Source organism: Abramis brama (genome assembly GCF_963993115.1).
Source record: "Abramis brama genome assembly, chromosome: 10".
NCBI classification, from domain to species: domain Eukaryota; kingdom Metazoa; phylum Chordata; class Actinopteri; order Cypriniformes; family Leuciscidae; genus Abramis; species Abramis brama.
This window is the reverse complement of record NC_139972.1, coordinates 3911204-3938343: the sequence shown is the minus strand read 5'-3', so window position 1 is coordinate 3938343 and position 27140 is coordinate 3911204. Positions and strand designations below refer to the sequence as shown.

Here is a 27140-nt window from a genome sequence, read left to right as displayed (position 1 = left end):
CTGAACACAAAGGAAGATATTTGGAAGAATGTTTGTAACCAAACAGATCTCGGTCCCCATTGACTACCATAGTATATATTTTTCCTACTATGGAAGTCAATGGGGACCGAGATCTGTTTGATTTTAAATATCCCTTTAAATATTGACCCCTTTAAATGGATAGTTCACCTAAAAATATAAGCATGTCATCATTTATTTACAGTAATGTGTTGCAAACCTAGATGGCGTTCTTTCTTCTGATGAGAAAACTGGGGTTCAAACAACATTGACTTTCATTGTATGGATAAGGATGAGTAAATGATGACAGATTGTTCATTTGTTGGTGAACTAAAGCATATGAACTGTAAATGCATCTGTCGTTCACTAGAGCGAGGGTTTAAAAAACGTAAAGTCCTGCCATGTTTTCATTCCCATAATGCAGCGTGAAATGCACTTTTAAAGTCAAGGAGCTTCCGATTGAACCGGCGTAGAGAAGGCTTCTCCTCGGTGCAGCTGAACCGGGTGTTGGCTGACACGAGGAAGAAAACGCTGTGGAGAAAGGATTGTTCTGCTCATTAACAGATCAGTGAAGGAGTTCGAGTCCTCAGATAGTGTCCCGGCTCGGGAATACTCACGCCTGGACAAACAAAGAAGCATCGCAAGTTCTCCGTTAGCTCATTCGTGACTTTTTGATTCGTGAAAGCGTCTTTGTGTGCAGTGTTGTCTGGATAAAGAACTGCAGCTTATTAAAATGCTCATTACACTTCGGAGAGTGATTCATCTCGTTAAATTTCCCATCATAATAGTCCGTGACTGATGAGTTATTAGACCGCACTCGGACACAAACAAGCACAGCCTTCAGAGAGACCGTCTCTGTTTACCAGAGCACAGGAAAATTAGTCAGCGACAACATTTCCCATGAATAAATAGGCAAAAGATACAGTTTTCTGAGAGGCTTTTGAGCTTTAAGTCCGGCCTATAGGAACACTGACATCTTCAGCCTTTATTTGTATGTTATTAAGGATTTTGTATTGTAATCATATTGCGTAGTTGTGCTTGGGAGTTTAATTGTTTTATTTGTGATAATAACGCAATGAAACATGCCAAATTGGGCCAACATAATTTTTATCTAGGTTGTCATTCAAATAAATTATGAACACATGCAAAAACAAGAGAGAACCAACATAATTAATGTTGTAGTCCATGTGTTTTCCTGTGAGCTGTTTGCTTTTCTATGCGTTTTTTGCATAGTAAAATAAAACCAGTAGCTGTAGTGTGTGAGATAAATACCAGATAAATACCAAATTTAGTGTTTTGTTCTTCATTCATATCTAATATATATATATATATATATATATATATATATATATATATATATATATATATATGTGTATATATATATATAAATTACCAGTACTGTTTTTACTTTCAACACTACAATTTTACAATTTTAGTTGTATTATATTATATTTATAAGTATATTTAGTTATTTTAATATTTTAATATATTTTAATAATTTAACATTAACATTATTATTCATATAAAATATTTTGAAATAATATTTAAGACGAGACACGGCAGGACAAAACATTGTTTTTTTTTTCCACTGGTCAATTTTGAGATTTTGGGATATTTGTCTTCAATAATACAAGCTTCTTTCAGACTTGTGGTGAAAAAAAGTCCGAAATACACATTTAGGTCTTTATTTTACTACACTTTGTCTGTTTGCGTCTGTAGATTTCTCCTAAATTCAACAAAAGTTGGCGTTCTTAATCAACATGCTGCTCCGCGATCTCTGTCTGCTCTCTGTCATCACACACACCGCTGGAAAGCTCTCTCTCTCCTGTACAATGCTGTCGGATCCAAATATGGTCATTTCCTTTTTATCAGCAACCAATCGTGAAAGTAAAAGGGGGGATTTAACTCTAAATGCGCAATCTCATTGGCTGATATAAATCTTTAAAGCCCGTTTTCTCAAAATGACCTTTCTCTCATACTCCCAAGTCCGAAATCTCCACTCCAGTAGCACCTATATACACCAAACTTCCCAGTCTTGTACTTAGTTATATTATGAAGACATTTACAGAGGGATTTGTAAATATATTATTCCTAGCCTGATTTATGTAACATTTTATTCCAAAATACATGGCGAAAATCAATTTTTTGACAGTATATTCTGATTTACAGGATAACAAAAGTAGATATCCATAAATCCCTCTGTATTTTTTCCACATCTAATATGTGAACACAATGAAAAAATAATTTTGAACCTGGCTTTATCCAATACTCAGATTTCGTTTTTTAAAATATATACAAATTAGCACATATTTAATTAGATAATGACAAATTTGCATATTTAAACATTAAATTACGGAAAACTTGTAATACATCTTAATGTAGGAAATCAACTGGGAAAGTTTCATGGTGATATCTGCTAGTTAAAACTTTTACCATATTCACCTGTAGTGTCTCGCCTTAATATATATATATAAAATGTGTAAGTGAAAAAAAAACAAGAAAAAAAAAAACATGTCATGACCTTTTTAATAGTTTTAGATTTAGTTAACGATAATAAGCCTGTTTAAAACACCACACACACACACATCAATAATGTGCTAAAGTCTGAAGTTCCATGACACCGAGGGCAAGACTTCGGTCGGCTGTAATTGGTGTTTTCTCTGTCTCTGAGGAGTGAACACAGCAGCTGATGAGCTTCAGGTGTGTAAAGAACAGGCGTTTAACACACATCACACATCTGGAGATGGCAATATGCTCTTGCCTCAAGGTGAGATCAAGGAAATGTAAGTTACTAGAGCAGATTTGATGAAAGTTTCATGAACCGAGACACACATTTTCAGCTGAACCTTTTGAACTCTGTAACGTTTGAAAAATGTATGAGTTGTTTGTGCTGTAAGTGAAGGAAGTATTTCTATGAAAAAGTACAGCAGACTTTCATAAATCTGCTCTGATCCAACAGACGCTTGATTATTATCTATTTACACAGTCGCAAGAAAGAGCTTTCGCAGTTTTAGAGGAATATTCTGGGTTAAGCTCAGTCAACAGCATGCTTGATTACCACAAACATAAAATCATCTTTCACTCATTCCTCACTTATTTTCACGTTTCTGTCGTCTGATTGATAGTTTAGACTTTCTGTCCACGTTAAAGTCTTTTAGGATAATTGTACAAACCTTCAGCTAGAGCTTCACGTGTCTTTCTTCTGTCAAATCTGACCTGATTTTTATCAAGTAAATGTAAGAATATCCTTTATATTTCAAGATGAACACTTACTGACTGAAGTACCTCAGGTTTACTTGATTATCCAAACTTTTTTAAAAGAAAAATCATGAGTCTCAAATATGATCGTCAGACTTTTGAGGGAGGTTTGTTCGTTTCTCGATCATCATTGTAGTTCATTGCATTACTGTATATGTTTTAAAACGACAGAGATTTGATCATAAAACAAAGCATTAAATATCATCTTACTAAGACATTATTGGCAGATATTTAAATGCATTTTAAATGCATCAAATGCAAGTATATGTTATCATTGATTTACATTCAGTCAGAGATGGCAAAAATACTCACTTCCGGTACTCAAGCAGAAGTACAGATACTTGTGTTAAAAAATACTGTGGTAAAAGTAGAAGTACTGATTTAACTTCTTTACTCAAGTAAAAGTAACAAATTACAGGCTTGGAAATTTACTTAAAGTATAAAAAATAATAACGGTAACTCCACTGAAATTACTTGAAACTAAAGTAACGAGCCCAGTGAGTCCGCAGGCGACGTGACGGTTGTGTAGATCAACAGAAGCGATGCTGTAGAAAGCCAGCGCCTCACTTTGACGTTAATGTCTGGTGTTTTACTGGAGACGAATGGCTGTGGAATCTGCATGCGATGTCACGTGTGTCCGGCCGCTCTTCACGCTCTTTAAAAGCCTGGTTAAAGCACTTGTAAATATTCAATACCTGTCCCATCTCCATCAAGACCTCGGATTCTCCCGCAGCTTAATGGCATTCAAAGACCTGCATTCTTCCGCAGAGTTGCCTTGGAAACAAAGTTCTCCGGGCTATTTTTTTTTTTTTTTCTGTGTTGCCGGAGATCAATGGAGTGAATCCTCCGAGACAGAGACAGGAATCGCTCCGCCACACTCTCCACTGAGAAAAGACACTGTGTCCCAGTTAGCACTGAATACACACACAATTATTCCTCATCGCTGGCGGATCGGGCCCTTATTGAACTCGGACTCGTACGGAGTCAGACCTATCGATCAGCGCCGGCATTTACAAGCACTGCAGAAACGCTAGCTCGCGTATCGATGCCACTGTTATGCACACATTTGCTTTTGCAATTAGATTTGCTAATTAAGCCAAATGAACATGTTCATTAGCAGAGAGAAAGCAGACACATGAATTAGCAGAGTAGCATGAAATACAATTTCTCATTTTTATATCATTATAATGCATGCAATTATGAATATTAATTTAGAGACTATACAGGGATTATTTGTATTATAATTTATATCTATCTATCTATCTATCTGTCTGTCTGTCTGTCTGTCTGTCTAATAGTGAATATAGTGTGTTGCATTATTTTATATCAACAGCAAATTCATCATGAATATATTATGAATTTAATATAATTCGTAACTTAACATAATGTATTCGATTCTATTAAAACTACAGGACTCTTGGCATGTCGCAGTCAGTGTCGTGTTGCTTTCAGATGTGAGAACAAAACCAATCAGCCAAAGAGACTTCTTTACACTCGACAGAGTATTTCATTTAGACATAGTTTCATACATGATGTCTTTTATTACGACCTGCACTGGGAAAATATCACACGTTAATATGTAATATGATGTCAAGCATGACGAGGCCTCGCATCTAGAGTTTGCTCTTAAAATGATGGAGAGTTACAGAGCAGAGGACAGCAGATAAATAAAGAGCAGCTAACATTGTGTCATTGGTTTGACGTTTCACAGGACTTGGGAAATGTGCCATGAGATCCGGGTTAAGTGGACGCATCGATAAACACGACGAGGATGGAGAGATTGCAGAGAGGAGATGAATGTAGTGTCATGGAGAAACACCAGATGTGCAGGTCCATCAGGGAGTTTGCGGTTATTTCCCAATCAGCATTTTAAGTTTTTTTATATATATATTTCTCCCGCCCTTTCAATGCAGAGCCAGATCTCTGAGCGGAGAAATCAATACAGCTAAATGGAGATCAAAGAGTGAGAGCGCCTGTCGTAGCACACGGGACCCATCAAACCACATCAAAACCTGATGGATGTAGATCAAAGCCCGTTTTATTCCTCCACATCCCTTCAGGTTTATTACCACAATTTATAGGACAATTAAGTCACTCCTACAACTGTCTAATTTTCCGGAGTGTTACTTCAGCTCAGAATCGGTCCGGAGCACACAAAGCTATCGCTCTGAAATTTCCACGGACCTTGATGATGAGGTGTTGGAGAGGATTTTGTCCGTGTGAAAAGTCATATTGTGGGGAAGAAATTGTTGTTGAGAGTATAACAAGAAATACATGGCAGAGTTCAAGGATTTGGTCTTATTTTCAGAAGCTTGTTTATATTGGATGATGTTTACTTTTCCTTTGACTCGCACGAAAGGTTAGGAAAACTTTTAATAACCTACTCGGGGTCAGTAAGCTCACCGCAGATTCCTGCTTTTGTGATGAAATGCTTGCTTTCTTAATACATGTTCTTGCCAGCGCATGTTTTTCTTAAGAAAAAAAAAAAAAGGTTATTCTCAGATTATTTTCATCTAGTGGTAATTGGTATCTCGAGTCGCTTCTGAAATGACTTTCCCTCTCAGCTGATGTTATCAATCAATCCCTCCACTTTCCATATAGAGACATTTATGACCATCTAATCCGTTCCCAATGGATAAAATTAACAGAGTGACTCTTTACAGTAAGTAAATAGATATATATCTGCCTTGCTGCCCGAGGATATTTACACTAACTCGGCCCACTTACATCCAGACAAAATTACTGAAGATGCTGGATTGTTGACAGTATCAATATCGCAAATCGAGCAGAGTTCGAATCAACCTTTTACCGAATTCGAAAATATTCGAAAAGTGGAAATAAAGTGGGTAGGAGTAGGGTGTGCTTTATTGTCCCAATAAGGCGGCATCCATTTAATTTTTGTAATAAGTATAATCATTTACACTCTGTTATTATTACATACTGTTTAATGTACAACAACACTGTAAGTAGTATCTAACACTGTTTATAAGTATAAATAGTAGGGATGCATGATATATCGGCCACCATATTGGCGGTATATCTGCCGATATATGTTAATTTTTAATATTATCGTTAGTGGCACGATAAGAATATTTGGCCGATATGTTAAAGCCAATAAATAATGGATTATTTCCTTCAGCTGAGACTCTTCAGATGCGCACTGTTCAACTTGATGGTTTTTAATTGCTTGAAATATGATTGGAATCACTTCATAAAAGGAAAATACAGTGAAGTGCAACAGTTAAGTCTGTCATATCGGCTACATAAAATTATAATAAGAACATTATAATTGTGTGTTTGTGTTTTATGGTGAGACTTTTAGTTTTGTAATCAGGCTCTCAAAAATTATATAAAAATTTCTATTTAGATTTATCGGCCAATATATTGGTCATCAGCTTTCAAATATAAAGAATGTTATCGGTATAAGCCAAAATGTTCATATCGGTGCATCCTTAATGAATAGCTTCTGACTAATATTTACACTGATTGCAAAGAAAATACTGCTATTTTTACATAGTTTTAATAGACTCTATTGCTACTTGCACTTAGTTTAAATAGCATCTATAGCTAAGAAAATATGCTATTTACACTTAGTGCAAATAGCCAATGCCTAAGATTAAATCCTGCAATCCTGCCTCACAAGCATTTGTGTGTTGTATAAATCCTGATGTCTTCATTCTGTGTGTATCCGCAGGACCAGGAAGCTGATGAATCATGGAGAGGCTGGTGTTTTATGTGCTGGTGTTCGGGGCGCTGGTGAAGGCTCAGCATTGCCCGGGTCGCTGCATCTGTCAGACCATCTCACCCACACTCACGCTCCTCTGTGCCAAGACTGGACTGCTGTTCGTGCCACCGTCCATCGACCGCAAGACCGTGGAGCTCCGGCTGACCGACAACTTCATCACGGCCATCCGCAGGAAAGACTTCATGAACATGACGAGTCTGGTGCATCTCACGCTGTCACGCAACACCATCAGCCAGATCGCTCCGCACGCCTTCGTGGGCTTGAAGTCCCTCAGAGCGTTACACATGGACGGAAACCGGCTGACGGTCATCAACAGCGACCAGCTGAAGGGTTTGATCAACCTGAGACACCTTATCCTGGGCAATAATCAGATTCACCACGTCGAGCTGACGTCCTTCGACGAGTTCGTGTCCACCATTGAGGACTTGGATTTGTCCTACAATAACCTGAGGACGTTACCGTGGGAGGCGATCGCCAGGATGACCACCATCAACACGTTAACGCTGGACCACAATCTGATCGACCACATCGGCGTCGGGACCTTCACACTCCTCACAAAGCTGGTACGTCTGGATATGACATCGAACCGTCTTCAGACGCTCCCGCCGGACACGCTGTTCCAACACGCGCAAGTCCTGTCGGATCCCAAGATGTCCAGCTCCAACAAGCTAGCCGTGAGTTTCGGCGGAAACCCTCTCCACTGTAACTGCGAGTTGCTCTGGTTGCGTCGCCTGACGAGAGAGGATGATCTAGAGACTTGTGCTTCTCCAGAACACCTGATGGACAAGTATTTCTGGTCCATTCAGGAAGAGGAGTTCATCTGTGAGCCGCCGCTCATCACCAAACACCAGGTCACCAAACCCTACGTCATGGAGGGCCAGGGCGTCACGCTGAAGTGCAAGGCGATGGGCGACCCCGATCCCGCTATACACTGGCGCTTTCCTGATGGAAAGTTGGTGCATAACAATTCCCGCACGATCCTGTATGACAACGGCACCCTGGATATCCTGATCACCACGCTTAAAGACAGCGGCGCCTTCAACTGTGTCGCCTCCAACGCCGCAGGAATCGCTACGGCTGCCGTAGAGGTCAACATGATCCCGCTCCCGCTGTTCGTCAACAACACAGGTCACATGAGGGAGGCGGATCCGGGACTCTCCGACATCACCACATCCACCAAATCCGGCAGCAACGACACCAAACCGCAGAACAAGAGGGTTGTGGTCGAAAACCTGACCGCCAACTCCGCCGTGATCCACTGGCCCTCCGAACGCCACATTCCCGGGATCCGAATGTATCAGATCCAGTACAACAGCACCATAGACGACACCCTGGTGTACAGGTATAAAACCTCATCTTTTACGATACATAAAAACAGACGTGACTAATGAAATGGGCAGCTGCTGAGATCCCCCTATTGTGCCTTTAACTGAAGCACTTAACCTCAGGTTACGCCAATTATTGAGCTGTCTAATCCATCAAGTCATTTAGGATTAAAAGCCACTGCTGAATCCCATTCAACCAGCTTTCCAGACAAAATCAAATAGAGCTAGAAAGATAGAAGGACAGACAGAACAGATCTCAGATCATAGATGACATAATTTCTATTAAATAAGTACATTTTTATTATCATTATTATTAAAAATTATTGAAGATCCTCATAGTAATAATAATTATATTTTATATTTACATTTCAGTATTTAATTATATTATATTTATACTGTATAATATCTATCAATTTAATATATATATTCATTGAATTTATTTGTTATAATATGAATATAATATAAAATTAAATACAATTAAATATGTATTATATTTTATAAAAAATACACAATAAATTAAATAATTATTAGTGTAATAATTATAGTAATAATACATAGTAATTATAGTAGTAATTAATACAGTTTAAGTAAAATTAAGTAATTTAAGTAAAAATAAAACAATTAATATTATTATTATAAATATTTGTATGTGTATCCACTTTATGATATATACCGGTACTGTGTAAATATATAAATGTATTGAGTATTTAATATACTATATATTTGTCATAATTGTAATAAAATAATCTTGTAAAAATGATGAATATATATATATATATATATATATATAATTATTTATTTATTATATAATTATTTATCTATATAACTTGTTTACTTATTTTTCTCTTTATAATTTCTATTTTTTCATTTCATATTCACATTTATGCATTTGGCAGATGTTTTTATCCAAAGCGACTTACATTGCATTCCAAGGTACACAAGGTACACATTTTTTACATTCTTATCAGTTCTTCTTATCATTTAACTATTTTTATAAGTTAAATGATAAAATATAATTTTGTTCACAGATCTCCATCAGTGAACTGGAGCAAATTTACATAATAACAGGTTGTTTAAAGATCAGCTCAAAGACTCTCAGTAGAGAAAGAAGCCTGAAGGTTTAAAGGTCATATGTGGAAAATGTTAAAAGCCCAGATGTGTATGTTGATATTGAACATGGATGGATGGATGAGATATTATGGATGGATGGATGGATGGATGGATTATTATGGATGCATGGATGGATGGATGAATTAATTATTATGGATGGATGGATGGATCGATGAATTATTATGGATGGATGGATGGATGGATGGATGGATGGATGAATTATTATGGATGGATGGATGAATTATTATGGATGCATGAATGGATGAATTATTATGGATGGATGGATGGATGGATATGGACAGATAAATTAATATGGATAGATGGATGGATTAAAAAATCGTAATTATTCCAAATTTGTGACCAGTAGGTCTGTAGATGCCACAGACTGTCTCTGTGATTCAGTGATTTAGTGATTCAGTGTGAGTGTACAGTATTCACCCTCCTGCCTCCGACAGCAGACCTGCACTTGGCGCATGAACCGACATAATGGAATTTAATGTCTGCGACGGCAGCACAGCTAGCGAGCGGTAAAACACTTCTGACATTTATTGCCGCTCGCAGAGCCTCACTGCAGGCAACAAGCGCATTACGCTAGAATGATCTGGAAGAATATGCATCTGCTTTTAAACACAACACCTTTATCTTACTAAGTGCCCAAAACACACAACAGAGCCGCATTAGGCCATCATTAGATGCTGACAAAGCTTCAAATTAAAATGGCTTTTCCCTTTTCGATAAAAATGGGGAAACATTCAGAATGTGAACAAGGCAGAAACAAGCAACTACTGATGACTGCTTTCAAGGGCAAACAGTAATTTTCAGAGGAAGCCGTGAAATTGCCTCTGGTTTATTGCGACACGTTTAGCGTTAAACAGCCTTTGTGTGTGTGAGTGGAGGCGACTGGTCCGCAGTCCTGAGAGACGTCAGACCTTCTGTGAATCAAATCAACCGCAGAGATCTGAAGGGTGACACACGTATCGTGTAACCCGAGCGAATTTACATAATAACAGGTGGTTTAAAGATCAGCTGAATTATTGATAACCCCACAGACTCTCAGTAGAGAAGGAGATTTTCTCCAACAATGAGGCGGATATCTCAGGATGAGGTTTAAAGGTCAGGCGCAGTCCATGTTGAAAGCCCAGATTAAACTGATAATGAACAGGTCAGACGCGTCTGTGTTGAAAATGGCAGTGAGCTAGATTAGACTAGTGCTCCTGGGTCAATCTCACAAGGAATGTCCAGCTCACTTTTTCTCAAAATTAATTTTTTAACCCAAGTGCTGGGTTGGGTCATTTTATTGGGTTATTTTTTAACATTTTTACCCAGGTGCTGGATAGTTTTTTTCTGTAACTCTGCTGCTGGGTCATTCATTTTTACTGTCAATACAATTGATGAACCCCTCACATACCTACCAAGTGCTGGGTCAGTATAACCCAATGTTGGGTAGTCTGTGCCAAACCGGTTTAAACTGGACACTGGTCATCTTGTGTTCTGTTCTGAGAGAAAACTTCCTGAATGAAATTAAGGTTTGTTTTACATTGCATTCCTATGAAATTTTTCTGTACAAAGAGTTTACTGTACATTTGACTGTTTTTTTACTTGTACGTCTCAGCTAACGTCTGCTATGAACGCTAGCCTTCTAGAAACAAACACAACATACACCGGATACACACTCAAAGCGAACGACGTGCCTCTCGCCAAACGAATGCATGACCAGAACCGAAACAACGCTGTCATGTGCAACAATGTTGGCGTACGCTCCACTTGCTAGCGCTAGCATCGCAGCTGTGGTCGCGCTATGCGTTTGATAGGTTGAAACTTAAATATCTGACAGATGAGATGGCACAAGGTAAAGCTGTTTCTGATGTAACTTTTCATACTATATATGATTGTCATTTAATGAACTGGAACATAAGTTTTCTTCCGACAGGTTCCCATTGGCTGCTCCTGTCACGTCCTAAACGTTTACTAAATGTTTTTGAGTATTTCGTGATTTGTAAAAGACTAACTTGCCATTGAATAAAAATATGGTAAATGAACTGTTTAAGTGCGCTTTTATTATTTCAAATGGAAAACTTTGAGTATCAGGTTGACTGACCCAGCACTATGTCAGAAAACAGAAAGAAAATGGGTTAATGTATAAAACCCAACAAGCTGGGTCAAAATAACCCAGCAGGTGTTTTCTATCCAACATTTACCCAGCACTGGCTTGCAAAATAACTCAGAAGTGGTTGTTTTCAACCCAGCATTTTTTTTAAAATTTTGTGATGCAATAAAAAATCATTCTCATTATTATAATATAGAAACGAAATTACCCTGTAGTAAGAATTATATTCCAGTTATCTGGACATAACGACTTAAATATATCTAAATATTTTAATGAAACAAATACTGCTGTGATGTATGCTTACAATTGTACTATATATATATATATATATATTTATTTATTTATTTATTTATTTTTTGCGTTACAGTAATACAAATTGAGAGGGTAAAATGTGCTTAATTATCATGGAAATTATGCCACAATGCCAAAATTGTTTAATGAATTTTTGAATATATTATATATATTCAAATATAGATATTAATATAAAAATATTATCTTCATACAAAGTATAATTTATTTTTTTCTTTTGATTTTAAAGTGAAATATGAGCTGAACATTTCGTCATTTTTTGACCATTTTTCATAAGATTCACAGTTAGTTTTAAATGATCAGACGATGTGAAGACAGCACCTTGCGTCGCTTCTGTAAAATATGTGCTAATTGAGTCTCTAATTGCTTGTCAGTGTCTGATGAGAAGCAGGCCTGGGGACTGATGTAATTTCATCAACATCTGTGTCAGGGAGACATTAGGACATTGTCCAGACATGGTCGAGACGGCCAACGAGAGCAAACATGGGCCGACTGCAGTTCATTCTGATTCAGGAGACGTACACACTTCTAAAGCAAATATCAATTTCTTAGCTGAAAAAAACATGCAAGCAAACAGTGCAGTGAGTGGATATTTGAACTGAGAATTGATTTCCGTCTCTTGAACTGCCTCAGACTGACTCTTAAATGGCACTCGCAAAGTCCAATTCCTCTGAAGACATCTTTATCTCCACGTTTTGGAGAGATCAAGCCGAAGATTTTACCCGTGTGTTGCTGCCTGAGTAGTTTGCAAATTGATCATTGACTTACTGATAAAAGCTTCTGCAACTAATCAGACTGAAGAAAAAAATGCATGCAGGGCTTGACATTAACCTTTATGTTCATCAGCCACTGTGGCTAGTGGTTTTCCAAAGTTACGAGTCACTCAGCATTTTCATGGCCACCATTTTGTTATTGGAAAATTGCATTTTAGTAGGGGTGTGACAATACATTTCGCTCACAAGACGAGACGATACACGATATTGGGTTCACAAGAATGAGACTAATCGATATTTTAAGAAATCTTCAGTGACTAAATATATGACTTGAAAAATAGTCTTTTATTCGACTGAAAGTCACAAAATGCAAAACAATGCAGGTGCATTTTGAAATGTTTTAACTAGTCTAGGGCTGTCACTAACTATTATTTTGGTAATCAAGTAATCAGTCGAATATCTTTACAATTAATTGAGTAATCAGTAGATTATATTTGGTGATTAATCATGTAATCAGTCGTTTTAATCGAGTTATTAGTCATTTGTTTTTCCCACTTTGCCGGGTAATCTGTCGTTTTTGTCAATTTGTTGAGTAATTAATCAATTATCTTGCCGATTAAACGGGTAATCTGACGATTATTTTGACGATTAATCGAGTTAACTTATACAGTTTTTTTTTTTGTGCTAATAAAAATAGACCTAAATGAACAATAGTCAAACTCGCAGCATATGCAGAGTTTGTTAACTGAACTGCTGAGACGCTCCAAGCATGTAAAGTATTACAGTGCAACACTTCACTATGAAACACAAAGCGCGTCAGACTTTATATGCATTCCCAAATGCACATTATTGGAAACCCAAACAAAAAGCAAATGCAGAGACTGAGCTCGTGAGGAGCAGCATTTACTGTGAACGGAGCTGCTCTGAGACGCTAGAAGAAACACAGAACCTGTACGCATGTAAATATAAAATTCAACATGCCAAAATGGCCAGCAGGAGTGACTATGTTACAGTAATGTCAAGACCAGTATACATGAACTCTTTCCCCTTACCGTTTTACTGAATATATCCCTAAATGAACTGGTTAGCTGTCACTAGAGGATCATGGGAGCTGTAGTCCACAACAATGGGGGGAAAAAACATGCTAAAATATCCACTGTCATATTATGAAATTTTTGCTTTTTTTTCCATCTGAATATACGCCTGATTTTTAATCGTCATTAATAGAGAAAGATGTTTTTGCCTGCAGACTGATCTGGAAATGGTGGGTTCATTTCAGCGGTTAGCCGGGGTGGACATGCTAAGTGAATGTCAGCAGAACGAGGAGACACCTGTTAGAGCACATATTTATCAGGAGGAATATCAGGCTCAATATAAGCAGGGAATCAGGCAGCAGAGACATTTGTTTACTGAGGCTCTATGTAGGAGGACATTAATACAGTGGGTAAACCGTGAGAAAAAGACAAGCTGATGTTTGCACAGAACGAGAGAGAGAGAGCAGCGTAGCACTTTAGCTAAATCAGTGGTTATCAACGGGTGGCTAGTGGATATAGATTTAAAAAAAAGAGTTTCTGGTCTGTTCTGATTCAATCAGCTGGGAAAACACTCTAAAAATGCAAATAATAAAAATGTGAAAGGTTGTGTCTAATTAGCTCAACAATATTATGGCACAAATGTAAACATTATAACATGGGTTATTATTATTATTATTTCAATAAAAATTATTGTTAAAGTTAATAAAAATGATTAACACTATAGATAGATAGATCTCGAATCCGATTAGCTGAGAGACTTTTTTTCTACTAATGCAATATTCTAATCTCGAATCCGATTGGCTGAGAGACTTTTATTCTACTAATGCAATTTTCTAATCTCGAATCCGATTGGCTGAGAGACTTTTATTCTACTAATGCAATATTCTAATCTCGAATCTGATTGGCTGAGAGCCTTTTCTTCCACTAATATCACATGGAAACCGTTTCCCAATTTGTTCCACTCCGCTTGTTTCTGCCAGATCTACACTGGCAGCTTTTCTCACGGTGAGCGTCAATGGTGGAGGAGCAAACCTGCTGTAATTTTACAAAAACTACTGTTATTATGCCACTGAATGTAGTTTTAAGAGATTTTCAGGCGAGAATGTAGTTTTTTCACACTACACTATTTGTCACACTACAAGGTGAAAATGTATCCACTTGGGAGTATGTTTCCAAAAAATGTTGTTGTTAAAAAAACGCTGTCTCGTTTTTTAGAAGATGCATTTTCAAATGAAAATATATTAGTGTGGACAAGGCCTATATTGACATTGATGTTGATATTAATAATAATTTAATTAATTAAATATTAGTTAATAAGTATTAACATTAATGTGTGGCAATGTTTGATTTTTTTTGAACAATAATTTTGGTCATATGTTTTGGTTCTGAAGTAAAACCACTTGAGAACCACTGAACTAAATGCTAATTTAACAGTTATTAAATTCATACCAGCATCCATAAAACCTTCTAAACAGGAATATGAAAGTCATTTTGTTTGAATCTGATGGCGAGGTGAGCGATAGTCAGTTCACTGTTCCCTTCTCATACCCATAATTCCCCTGTCCTTCTCGCTCTGTCGCGCAGTGAGGTCTTTATCAATGAATGTCCATCTCATCTTCTCCACCTCTTAACCTCTGACCCGAGACTGAAAGCACATCGCTAGTGATGACAGAGCGCTTTGACCCCGCAACCCCCAGGACAGTGTCACGCATTATCAGTCCCGTTTCAGAGCGGCCAATCAGAAAGCAGCTCAGAAGCTCGGCCTGCTGGGATCTGAGGTGAAGGGATGTTTAAATCCAACTGGACATTTCATTTCGAGGTTGCTGTTAAAGTCTCGCCCCGACTCTGACCCCGAACCGAGAGAATACTAGCTCACATCAGCTCCCAATCATCAAAGACGTAGATTTAAAAATCTAAAGTAATAATACAGATACATAACACTACTGATTATGAATATTAATAAAAAGTAATAATAATACTGAAAACAATATTAAATGATGAAATTTTAGCCTTCAAAGTTAATGCTAGCTGGTTCATTTTCACACGTCAAACATTGAACTGGAAAACATTTTGAAATATAAAAGCCTGACTCGTGCATACACACTTTCAGTTGAGTTGAATCTTAAGTGATGGACAGCGTTGAGTTATAACTAACTATATTTGTCAGCAGTGTGACAGTATCGCAGTGATGGGAGATAAACGCTTTAGCGTCCCAAAACACGCCGTTGCTGTTTTTGTAAGATTGGGTGTCATTCTTGAACCCATTTCTGTGTAAATCATTTGTAAATCTAATTTACAAAATAATGGTTTTATGAATGATTCACACAGAAATTCATTCTGCTCATGTTTGATGAATGAGATCTTTGTTTTGCACACATAAAAATGACTATTTCTCTCTCTCTCTCTCTCTCTTTCTCTCAAATGAAGCAGTAGGAAGTCCGATTCATTACAATGAATCAGTTCATTTGGGTAATTTATTAAAATGAACAGGTTCAAAACAACAATTCACTGATTCATTTGAATAATGTTATATATTTTTATTAGATGGTAACCAACCAGAATGCCTATTACCGCCGCGCTAGCTGCCGTGGCGAAACTACCGCGGTAAAAATAAACCAGTCGCATTTCAAAGTCATTTGCTAAATGACCACCAGGTGGCGCAAAGGGATATTGTGCAAAACAGCAGCAATTGCTTCATTTTTTTTTTCAATTGCCGTTAGTGGGGTATATATATATGCTATAGGCTATATTGAATTAGTGTTCGACAAACGTGTTCATTTGGATTTATTTTTCTCTTAACCTGTTAACCGTTGCCAGAGCGCGGACGCACTGAAGCGGTTTTATTTATATATAGTTCAAAGTTACTATCAGATTTAATGTTATACCTTGACAAACTATACATCATTAAAAAGATATAAGACTCAAGTTTCAGAATTTGACCACTATTGTATTCTGAGAAACTTATAGCGACAGTTATTTCTTAATTTGTGTCAGGAGTTATGAAATGAAAAAATTAGTCGATACCTTTGATATGAATTATGCGCGTCAGCCGCTTTCATTCATAAAAAAACTCCCGTGCCGTCGTCATGACAGCGATACACAAAACAACGTGCCTCAGGGCTTTAGCTCAAAAATGTGCAGATTTGGAGAAATATTGATATATTCTGATAGGTTTACATCAGATTTCTATAGACAGGAATAATATTTATTGAATTTATACCCAAATGCGTCGATGTAATCATTATGAGCGTTTGCATAACTCTGATACTGTGTTTTCAATTCATACCAATAGCCTGAGGGCGCCCTCGCCGCCCTGTGCACAGTATTAGAACATGAAGAAGTGCCATAATCATGTGACAATCCAGGAAGCCTCGAACACACACAAAGCTAACGAGATCGCGCTGTAACTATGGCTGTAACATGCAGTTTTGAAGACAATAAACATGTTTGCTATGATATTTGAGTTACCTGTGTTTTTCAATCCATGCCAGGTATTTCCATAATAATAGATTATATTTATAATGTAATGCTAATCTATATAGAATCGTTGTGCAGAACACTATCCAATAGTATATTTTCTGTCTGATTTTTTATCTGAAGCCAAATTAGATCACAAAAAATTATTTAAAATACTCGATTTGCTTTATAAAGTAAGTTTATAAGCACAAACATGGTTTTAATCTCATAAATTGTCGTGTATTGATGGTGTGCTAAGCTAACATGCTAGCTAGCCCTAGGTGCACCTGCCACCTAGAAGTTATATTTTTATTATTTTTTGAATGCTTACTGAAATGTTTCTTTATTCAAGAAATGCATTTGATACAGTTTAAAATGTAAGGGTGAACTTTAAGAAAAGAAATTAGTGACTGAAACCATATGAATAGCCTGTGAATAGCCAGTCGTTAGTAACTATAATGCAGACAAAAGAAATGCATATTTAGAGCCATAACCAGGCTGGAGAGGTGTGAATGTGTGCAGGGGGAGACTGAGACTGAATGGGGCTCGTTTGCACCACAAAACAATAAAGACAATATACTGGATAGATGGTTAGAAGATGACAATAAACATCAGTAGCATTTTAGCGTCAAATCAAAATAAAGTCACATGACATGGTCTTGAAAAACATTTCACTAAATACAGAGTTTTGGACTTATTATCTTAAGATTTTAAACATAAAATGTTTAGACATGTGGCATTAGCTGTAGTGCATTTCTAGAATGCTCCAGTGCCAACTTCAAATTTTTTTTTTATGAGGATGTTTCATAAAAAATAATTTCTAATAACTTTACAAAACTTTGAAGCTATTTATAACAATTTTTGTCATTATGACAATAATTAATTCTACATTTACAATAAACTGCCAGGTGTCAGCTTTCAAATGAGATCATACTTGTGCTTTTAGTACAAAGGGTTCATGAACTGTATCTGTTTCAGTTTGGGTATGTCATTTCTTGGGATTTTTCAAAAGTGGGGTTGCAGCTTAACAGGTTAACAGCTAAAATAACTTAATAGGCTACTCTGTAGTTTTTCGGTCATACAGATAAAAGTAGAGTAGCCTACATCGTTCAAAACTGTAAACTTTTATTCATATTAGGCTTGTCTCTGTCTCCGGGAACTACGGCATCACAAAAATGAACCGAAAGCCACTTGCCTCAGCTCAGTCACGATACGAAATGAATCGGCTATGTCTAAAGCCTGATTATGAAATCCATATGAAACCGAGAGGTACAGAGGATCTACTCAAACATGTTTAGCTATCATGTGCTTCAAGCGCTTCCCAATGAGGAAAGGACAAGGAAAGGGGGAAAATCTCGCTCTAATTAAATGTAGGCTTAATCGCCCTGAATTAAATTGTAAAAACAGATCAAATAAATGTGTTTGTCAATGTTGCGATATTGTTTCAAGTTCATAATTAGTCTATAAATGTTATTTAGTTTAACAGCAGATCGAAGCACTGTGGTTCGAGATTTATTTGAAAAAAACTTTAATTCACAAATCACACCCTGGTTGTAAGGATTCAAAGATCCCTGTGGTATTTAATATTGAGTTTAACATTTGAGCGTTTTAATTCTTCAATTATTGAAATAATTAAATATTTAGTAATAAACATTTATGACAGAAATATTACTACATAGCCTAAATTATTTAATTCCTTCATTATCAACACTTTAATAGCCTATTGCTAATGTCTAGAATAGCGATTTAAGTGTGAATTGCAAACTCTTTGTTTTGCAGTCTCAAACTCAGATAGCCTGTGGGGGGTTTGGAGAACGCAGTAGCAGAAGTTGCTTTATCGTGGGGGTGCAGGACAAGAGGTGTTAATGTTCCGTCTTTCATATGGAGAGTGTCCGATAAGCAGCCTGATGACCAGGCAAAGGCAAAATTATTTTAAGGATAAATCTCCAAAAGTCTATATGTAGGCCCTATATTTTATTAAATTATAAATATTGTAGTTTTATTTATTGTATTTAAAGGTTTTCCACACACACAATTTCAATTTAGCAGATACAGAGCTCTTTAATTCGCGATCAATCTCGTTTTAAGGTGAATTCAGCAAGGCATGCTGTATTTTTGAAGCAACAAGGCTATTTGTTACAGTTTCTTCCTTTGTGATTTGTGTGGATGACACGCAGCGACATATACAGTTTTATCAGCTGTATGATGTGTTTTTACCCTAAAATGTTTAATTTCGAGAAAGACACGGCGCGCGCAGTGAGGGAGACAAAATAAACTTGCTAAAAAAAGATTCAGCGCGAGAGAGAGGCAAAGAAAAACGCCTGTTCTTAATTTATGTTGCTTTGAACTATTTTCGTTTTGTACCATTTAATTTTTTGACTTAGCTGCAATTTCTTTGACAATAGAAATTTAAAATGTTGCAAGAATAAGATTCTGTGTTTCTTATTTTGCATCGGGAATAAACTCTATCGATGCAACCCTGTTTTAAATAAATAAACTGTCCCGACACTTTATTTATACCTTGGGTTTTGGGTTTTGGGTTTTCAAACTTAATTTTATTTTTCTTTTAAATTTTCATTGTTTATTTTTTTAATTGAAAGCAATACTGTATTGAAAGTATTTTTTCTGATTTGTTCTGTTTTGAAAAATGTCTTCTGTTGCTATGGCCGGGTATCACTGTCTGTCAGTCATCTCAATTTCGTGAATGATTCACACAAAAAAAAAAAAAAAAAAAAAAAATAGCAGATTAAAGCAAATTTATGTTGTAATGTACAATTGATAATTAAACAAGATGCTTGACTTTAATAAACAGAATAGATACATATTTAAGCATCAAGAACGGAAAAACATAAACACTGTCGGCTACACTGAGATTCGATCTCAGATCGCTTGAAGCTCCGAGAGGATCACGTTGTTGGATTGACCACAGAGCTATCGTCTGAACACTGTTAAACTAATGACTTATGCTCTTACAAAGCCTCATTGATGTGGCCTAATATTTTTCTATTGCAATGTTTTATGTTGATTTTTTTTTTTCATTATTCAATTTAATTTCAGTAATTTCAGTATTGTGATTATGAATTCGTTCAATGTTTCATTTTAATTGAGTTGCTACCAGCTTTCAATCGCTCTCAATGAGCCGCGGCGCGGCGGCAGATTACGCAATAGAGAGAATAAACTGACACTTTGCAAAGTCTGTGATTGTAGCGCCTCTTAGCGGTAAGAGGCTGCAAATACACACCCGCAATTTACCGCCGCGGGAACGTATTGTTCTGGTTGAGTACCATCTGTATGTATATATATATATATATATATATATATATATATATATATATATAATGATATATAATGATATATAATGATTAATATTATTGTAATATTCCTTTTTGTAACTCCAGTCTTCAGTTGGCATGTGTGAATGACTCTCTCTGGTGTTTTCTCTGTGCAGGATGATTCCCTCGGCGAGTAAGACGTTTAAGATCAACGATCTGGCGGCGGGGCGAGAGTACGAGCTGTGTGTGTTAGCGGTGTACGACGACGGCATCACGTCTCTGACGGCCACGCGTGTGGTGGGGTGTGTTCAGTTCCACACGGCGGCGGAGGCGGGTCACTGCCGCTTCGTCCCCAGTCAGTTCCTCGGCGGGACCATGATCATCATCATCGGCGGCATCATCGTGGCGTCCGTGCTCGTCTTCATCATCATCCTCATGATCCGATACAAGGCGTACAGCGGCGCCGACGGGGCGAAGACGAAAGCGCAGGGAGACACGAGCGTGAACATGCATTCGCAGACGAACGGAAGCCGAACGGGTCGTTCCGCGTCAAAGCATCACAGCGAGGAGTGTCCCGAGTCTCCCGGCGGGAAGGACTGCAAGGCGCTGGTTCTCCTGAAGATGGATGAGACTCAGGAGGAGTTGAAGGTGGATCTTCCGCCGATGTGCTCGGAGAAAGCGGCGCCGGCGTCCCGACGGGCCAGTGTGTGCGGGCCGGCCTCCGACGACACACACACGGACAGCAGCCTCACGGGCTCCACCATGTCCCTGTGCCTGATCGGGCCCGGATCCGGCCCAGGCCCAGCCGAACCCCCGCGGAAGGGCCCGCTAGCCAACATGGCACTCCTACCCAGCGAACTGGCCCGGACTCGGCACCGCTTCTCCTTCGACGGGGACTATGCTCTATTCCAGAGCCACAGTTACCCACGCCGGGCTCGAACCCGGCGACACAAATCCACCACTCATCTGAACACTGACGCATCGCCGCCCTGCAGCCGGAGGGTCACGTTCAGCAGCACAGAGTGGATGTTGGAGAGCACGGTGTGACGGACACGTTAACGGCACGTCCACACACACACGTTTTACGTTTTGACGTTGTTGCTGTAACACACCGTCCGATACGCGACACTGTAGCTCTGCTCCGAAACCTAGTGAGCGATTCGTCCGCACAAGAAATTTATAGAATGCATCAAATTGATCAAAAGTGACAGTAAAGACATTTATTCTGCTAAAAACATGCTATTCATCAAAGAATCATAGAAAAAAATCATAAAAAAATAAATAAAAAAAGTGTCAGTTTCCACAACAATACGATAAAGTGATAATAATCATAAATGTTTCTTGAGCATCAAATCATCATATTATACTGATTTCTGAAGGATCATGTGACACTGAAGACTGGAGTAATGATGCTGAAAATTCAGCTTTCATCACAGAAAATAAATTACATTTAAGTATAAATTCACATAGAAAACAGTTATTTTACGTTGGAATAATATTTCACAATTTTTACAGTAATTTTTGATCAAATAAATGCAGCTCTGGTGAGCATAAAAAATCGTACAGAACCCAAACATTTGAAAACTCCTTTATATTTATTATTCCAGTGGTTCTCAAGTGGTTTTACATTAGATTTTACATTAAAATTGGTGACTGAAGTTTTTTTTTTTTTCAGGTACTAACATTTTGAATCATACACAATTGTATTTTAATTCTTTCATGTTCTTCGCACCATTGATTCACTACTAATGTATTTAATGTCACCTGGGTCGCATTTGTTTTACGTTATCAATATTGCTCATATAATTTTTTCAAAATATGGTTATTAGTGGTGCTTCCACTATTAATAGCTCGCATTCTTATTAGTATGATTATGATTTATGAATTTTATAAGCAAACAGGCTAAAAAAAAGTTAGAAACATGTTGATTTTAAATGATTATAGTAGTTATTAATATTTTGAATCAGCTACCTTTTTTATATTTTCATTTTTTTTTATTTCATTAAAAAATATATTTTTATTTTATTGCTTTTTTGTAATTTGTATTAGTTTTTTAAAAATATCTCTGAACAATTTTTCATAGCTTTTTATATCAGCTGTAGTTTTGCATTACAAATCACTGTAGAGTTTGAATGGACATATTGGGGACACGACCTTTGACATCAACAACAAAAGTTATGGAAAGTGTTTTCTCCTCCCTTTAAAAGTTGATAATCTACTTTAATTTCATCATCCAAACCATTCATCCAATCTTATGATTACATGATTAGTTGCATTTAATGTAGTTTCCCTCCCTGCTGTCTCTGGTCCTGATGCACCATTTGAGAACCACTGTGTTGTTAACTTGCGACATCGAAATGAGTTTGAGGAGTCTGTGAGCAGTGTCACATGCCGTCGTGTTCCGGGTGCTGCTTTAGAAGGAAGCTCCCTATGTAGACGGCTCACTAGGGTTTGGGACAGAGCCTGTGTCCAGTGTCATATTTGAGAGCACAGTCTGCCCTTGTCCTGCCTCCTCCTGCGGTCCTAAAGAGAGTCGGTTAGCATGCCCAGCGGTGCCTTATCTAACAGACCGACCATCGGAGGATAATGCGAGCTGTGGGCACAAACACTAGGGAAATGTTGCAGTCTGTCTCTTTTGTTAGTCTTTTTGTTTACTATGTGATGCCAAGGGTGCAGAAAGAGGAGGAAGGGACTGAATTTGTCCAAAAACGCAGTGATGAACATTCAGGTGAGCGCTGTGTGTGAATGTGTATGTCCAATACTTTTCAAAGACTTTTGCACAGAAGACACGAGATATATACTGATACGTATCGCACCAGTCTATACAACAATACCGAATAAAAAAATAGATCTATACAAATAGCGTTTGCTCTTTCAGGAAGAACGGACCGGATTTTTCTACGAGGACGAATCGCAGCGGGATGGACTGTTTCTAAACCGGTTCTGTGCTGATGTGACTGTATCCTAAAAATCGGTTTTGTATCTGGCTGGTCTAGATAAAAAAATAATAACAGTTACAAAAAAAAAGAAAATAAAATAAACTAAGAAAAAGACCAATGACCAATAATGACAGCAACGACAAATACATATATAAGTATATTAAAATCTCTCGGTGTATGTGTTCTAAATATGTAAGTCATAGGTGACATGACTTTTTACGAAACATTTGGCGTGTTGGCGTACGGTTTTTACATTAAAAACCACCGTCATCACGGATCCCAGCCTTTAAAGCTGAAGTTTGGAGCATTTATGCCTCACGAACGGGGATTAAACTTTTTGTGTGGGTTGACTGTACGAGGTGTTTGTGTCTTTTGTTCTTGCACTTTTTCCTCACATGCATCCTGAATGTGTCCGTAATGATGGGACGCCGCAAGCAACAACGCTACCAAAAATACCACGTCTAATTATAATATCGGGATGATTTCAGATAGAAAAGGTGTTTTATGCCAACACATTTTTTGTTAGATTAAAAGTTTAGCTTTGCAGTGATCAAAATGCATTGTTATAACCTGAAATGTTAATTTGTCTCCGTTATACTGTGAACCATGCACATTACAAACAAAGATTTCTATTTCGAACTGCTTGGCTAGCTTAGCTACGTTCACACAACACGTTGACAACCTTACAGGTGCGAGTCTCGAGATATCCTGTTAAAACAGCATTACCGTATGTAATCTTCAATCTGTATGAACGTGCGACAGGATTCAAAGGTGCGTTCACGCCATGTCGTAATTACTGTAATTACGAGATTTTAAGCATTCACGTTCTCGTCGAACTCGTGATTACAGTTTGCAAACTGGGAATTTTCTGAGAGCTCCTACTTGTACCATGTGACTCCTGCAGATTCATTTGCAGATCAGTTCACCGTCAGGAATTTGCGGTGTTCGGTGTAGACAGCATCACTGATTATAATGAGTTGTGTTTGTGTTAGTGCTTCTGCAAACCAATCCAGCCCTGATCTCACACCATAATTTCTGCGCATGTTATTTGACTATTATTATTATTATTTTAGTATAAGGGGCCGTTCACGTCACATCTTTTGCACGCTCAAGTTTGTTATTTTAAATGTAGACAATAGAGCGTCACAACACTCATTTTTTCTAGGCCGCAGCGAGATGAAAAAACAACTTTTCAGAATGCCGCAAGCACACCGCAGGTCATGTGACAAGAACCAACCAATCAGCTTCACTCTTTCCGTAACAACAAGCCAAGATGGAGCTGATCATATGGAGATGTATAGATCTATAGCAGAGCTGCTGAAAGGGACTTTCGGTGCTGGAAATCCATTTATTCTTTCATTAGAATGTTTTCCTTTTTAAGCATAAAGTGATGTTTTTTTTCTTTCTTTCATAAAAAAAGACTCAATGTCTTCCGTCATTGTGCTTCTCTGGTAAAAGTAACTTGATTTAAGAATGTTTAGATATTTGTGCTGAAAAACAAGACAAAAATCTTTTCTTTTTTTTCTTTTTTTTGCCACAATCATTGTGATCAAAATATGGCTGACATGACATTTAGAACATTATCTGCTAGGAAAATAAGTGTTTATGAAAAAGAAAATGACAAAACTATCATAATTAAACGATGCAATGAAACCGAGTGCAAATAACAAGTTTGCACAAGTCTGTGTGTGTGAGTGTGTGAGTGTGTTTGTGCATGTGTGTGTGTTTGTGCATGTGTGTGTGTGTGTGTGTTTGTATGTTTTTTCCCCACAGCTCAGATTAGTTTTGTATCCTGTACCTCCTCCTTCTGTGTTCTGCATCCCTGAGCGTTTGAGGATTACGGAATCTTCATGGAATCTTCTGAAACAAGGTTAGAATGTTACCAGAGCATCATTTCTGTTACATTCTGTTTTATATTTCCCTTTAATTGTGCGTCCAGAGCTTAACTGAGGTGTTTTCCAGGAATCCAGTTGCTAATTGTGGTTTCATCCCCTGCAGAAACAGACCGAATTAGAGTTTTCTCTATTAGAGTTTCCTCCAGCAGACAGTGATGGATCAGCAAGCTCAGATCAACGCACAAAAGATCAATTTGCAAATCCATTAACATGCTAATTGTTCTTTTGACAGTTACGTCCCTAATTATCCTTTTATTGCACTAAAAAGGCAACTCGAAATTGAACCATTTGTTTATTGAAGAGATTCATTTCTCATGCTGCGAGTATTCAATGAGCTCTTCAAATCTGCATCGTCTTTTAATAGTTCAGATGCAGCGAGAACAATTCCATTAGTTGACTGAAACGCTTCATTTTTAAAGTGTTTTTATAAATTATGAATAATTATGAACAATGCAAAATAATTGCCACTATTAGATTAAGAAGTATGATAGCAACATTAACTGTAAAAAGGTAGATGCTGTAGATGTGAATGGATACAGAGAGCATCTTGTTTACACAAAGTGTAAAGTAATATTAAAGTAATATCTTATTAATCATGCCCTCTGACCAGTGTTATTTTAGTTTTATTATAGGTTTTATTTAATATTTTGAATTAGCTTTTGTTTTTATACTATTAGTTTTAATGTTGCATTGAATTGGGATTGTTATATTCATCGTGCACTGATGAATTATTCACAATAAGAGCAGGAGTGTGTGTGTGAATGCGCTCATTATTTGGGTTTCATTGAAGCGCATTGAGATGAACTGAAGAGTGTGATTATCTGGTGTGTTTTAAATCTGTGGTCCGGCGGCACAATATGACTAACACATCCTGACACTTTATGCCTCACAGCGGTTAAGGTCAAGTGGGGGGCGTTTACCGTATTTCAGCGTCTCATTCCCCGTCCCAGACAGAGATTCATCCCGAGTGTGCCGCGGGACACGTTTTTAAAGTCCCTCTGTAGTCAGTTATTTTATTCCTTAAAACTCATTTTTGATCACCAAAATAACATATTTAAACGTTTTTTCCTTGAAAATAAAAATGATTCATGCCTTAAAATAGCTTGAATGTAACTTGCTTCATTTAGTATGCGCGGTTCTATGAATATGCAAATGAGCCCCGCCTCCACTCACTCACTCAGCTCAGAGATCCACTGGTTGACGATCACACGTTGATCTGATTGGTTACAAGGTAGTTTGTGACGTCAGAAACACCAGCGATTTCAAAGCGTGTTTTTGAGACTGTCTTTGGTTCACTGCAGTTTTAAGGAGAAAATACTCAGCAATGCTGTCGACTTTTCACCACAGGGGAACTTTAAGGGAGGGAAGATACTGATACTGTCCTGGTCAGAATTATTGGCACCCTTGGTAAATATGATCTATAAAGACATTGGCCACAATTATTGGCACCCCAAGAAATTATTGAGTAAAAATATCTAGTGTATCTAAAGTATGTTCCCATTCATATTTAAAAAATAATAATAATTCAGCAAACCAGGGAGACTAGGAACATAATTATCCAGCTATGACTTCTAGTTTCACAGGGGTATAAATATGAAAGTCCAAATTCCCTTAATCAACAATCACAATGAGTAAAACCAAAGAATATAGCCTTTGTTGACCTTCACAAAATAGAAAGTGGCTCTAAGATCCATTAAAAATTCCCATTTCCAACATCAGAGTAATAATAAAGAAGTCCCAATCAGCCAAAGATGGAAGAGGATGTGTGTCAATATTGTCTTAATGCAAGACTTTGAGTGGTCAAAGACTCTCCAAGGGGAAACATTTTTGTTTGTGAGGGTTTCATGAAAAATCCTCTGCTCTCATCCAATAACAGACTCCAGCATATTCAGTTGGGGATTGGATTCTGTGGTCAGATAAAATAAAAAAAAAGAGCTTTTTGGCAGCAAACACACTAGATGGGTTTGTGTCACACAGGGA

The 27140-nt window shown here is 37.4% G+C and overlaps 1 protein-coding gene across 5 annotated transcripts in view; it reads left to right on the top strand.

Moving 5' to 3' along the window:
• Positions 1-23620, top strand: part of lrfn1 (leucine rich repeat and fibronectin type III domain containing 1) — a 162272-nt gene extending 138652 nt beyond the window's left edge. Inside the window, exons 1-4 of one of the 5 annotated variants that reach the window (XM_084127506.1) lie at positions 2664-2764; positions 4967-5085; positions 6950-8342; positions 20503-23620. In XM_084127506.1, coding sequence (XP_083983632.1) covers positions 6970-8342; positions 20503-21373 — 2244 coding nt within the window. In that variant the 5' untranslated portion in view covers positions 2664-2764; positions 4967-5085; positions 6950-6969 and the 3' untranslated portion in view covers positions 21374-23620. Of the gene's footprint in view, positions 1-2611; positions 2781-4966; positions 5086-6949; positions 8343-20502 lie in introns of those variants that run through there. The other 4 variants (XM_084127502.1, XM_084127505.1, XM_084127504.1 and 1 more) reach the window with 4 other exon arrangements.
• The last annotated feature ends 3520 nt before the right edge of the window (positions 23621-27140 follow it).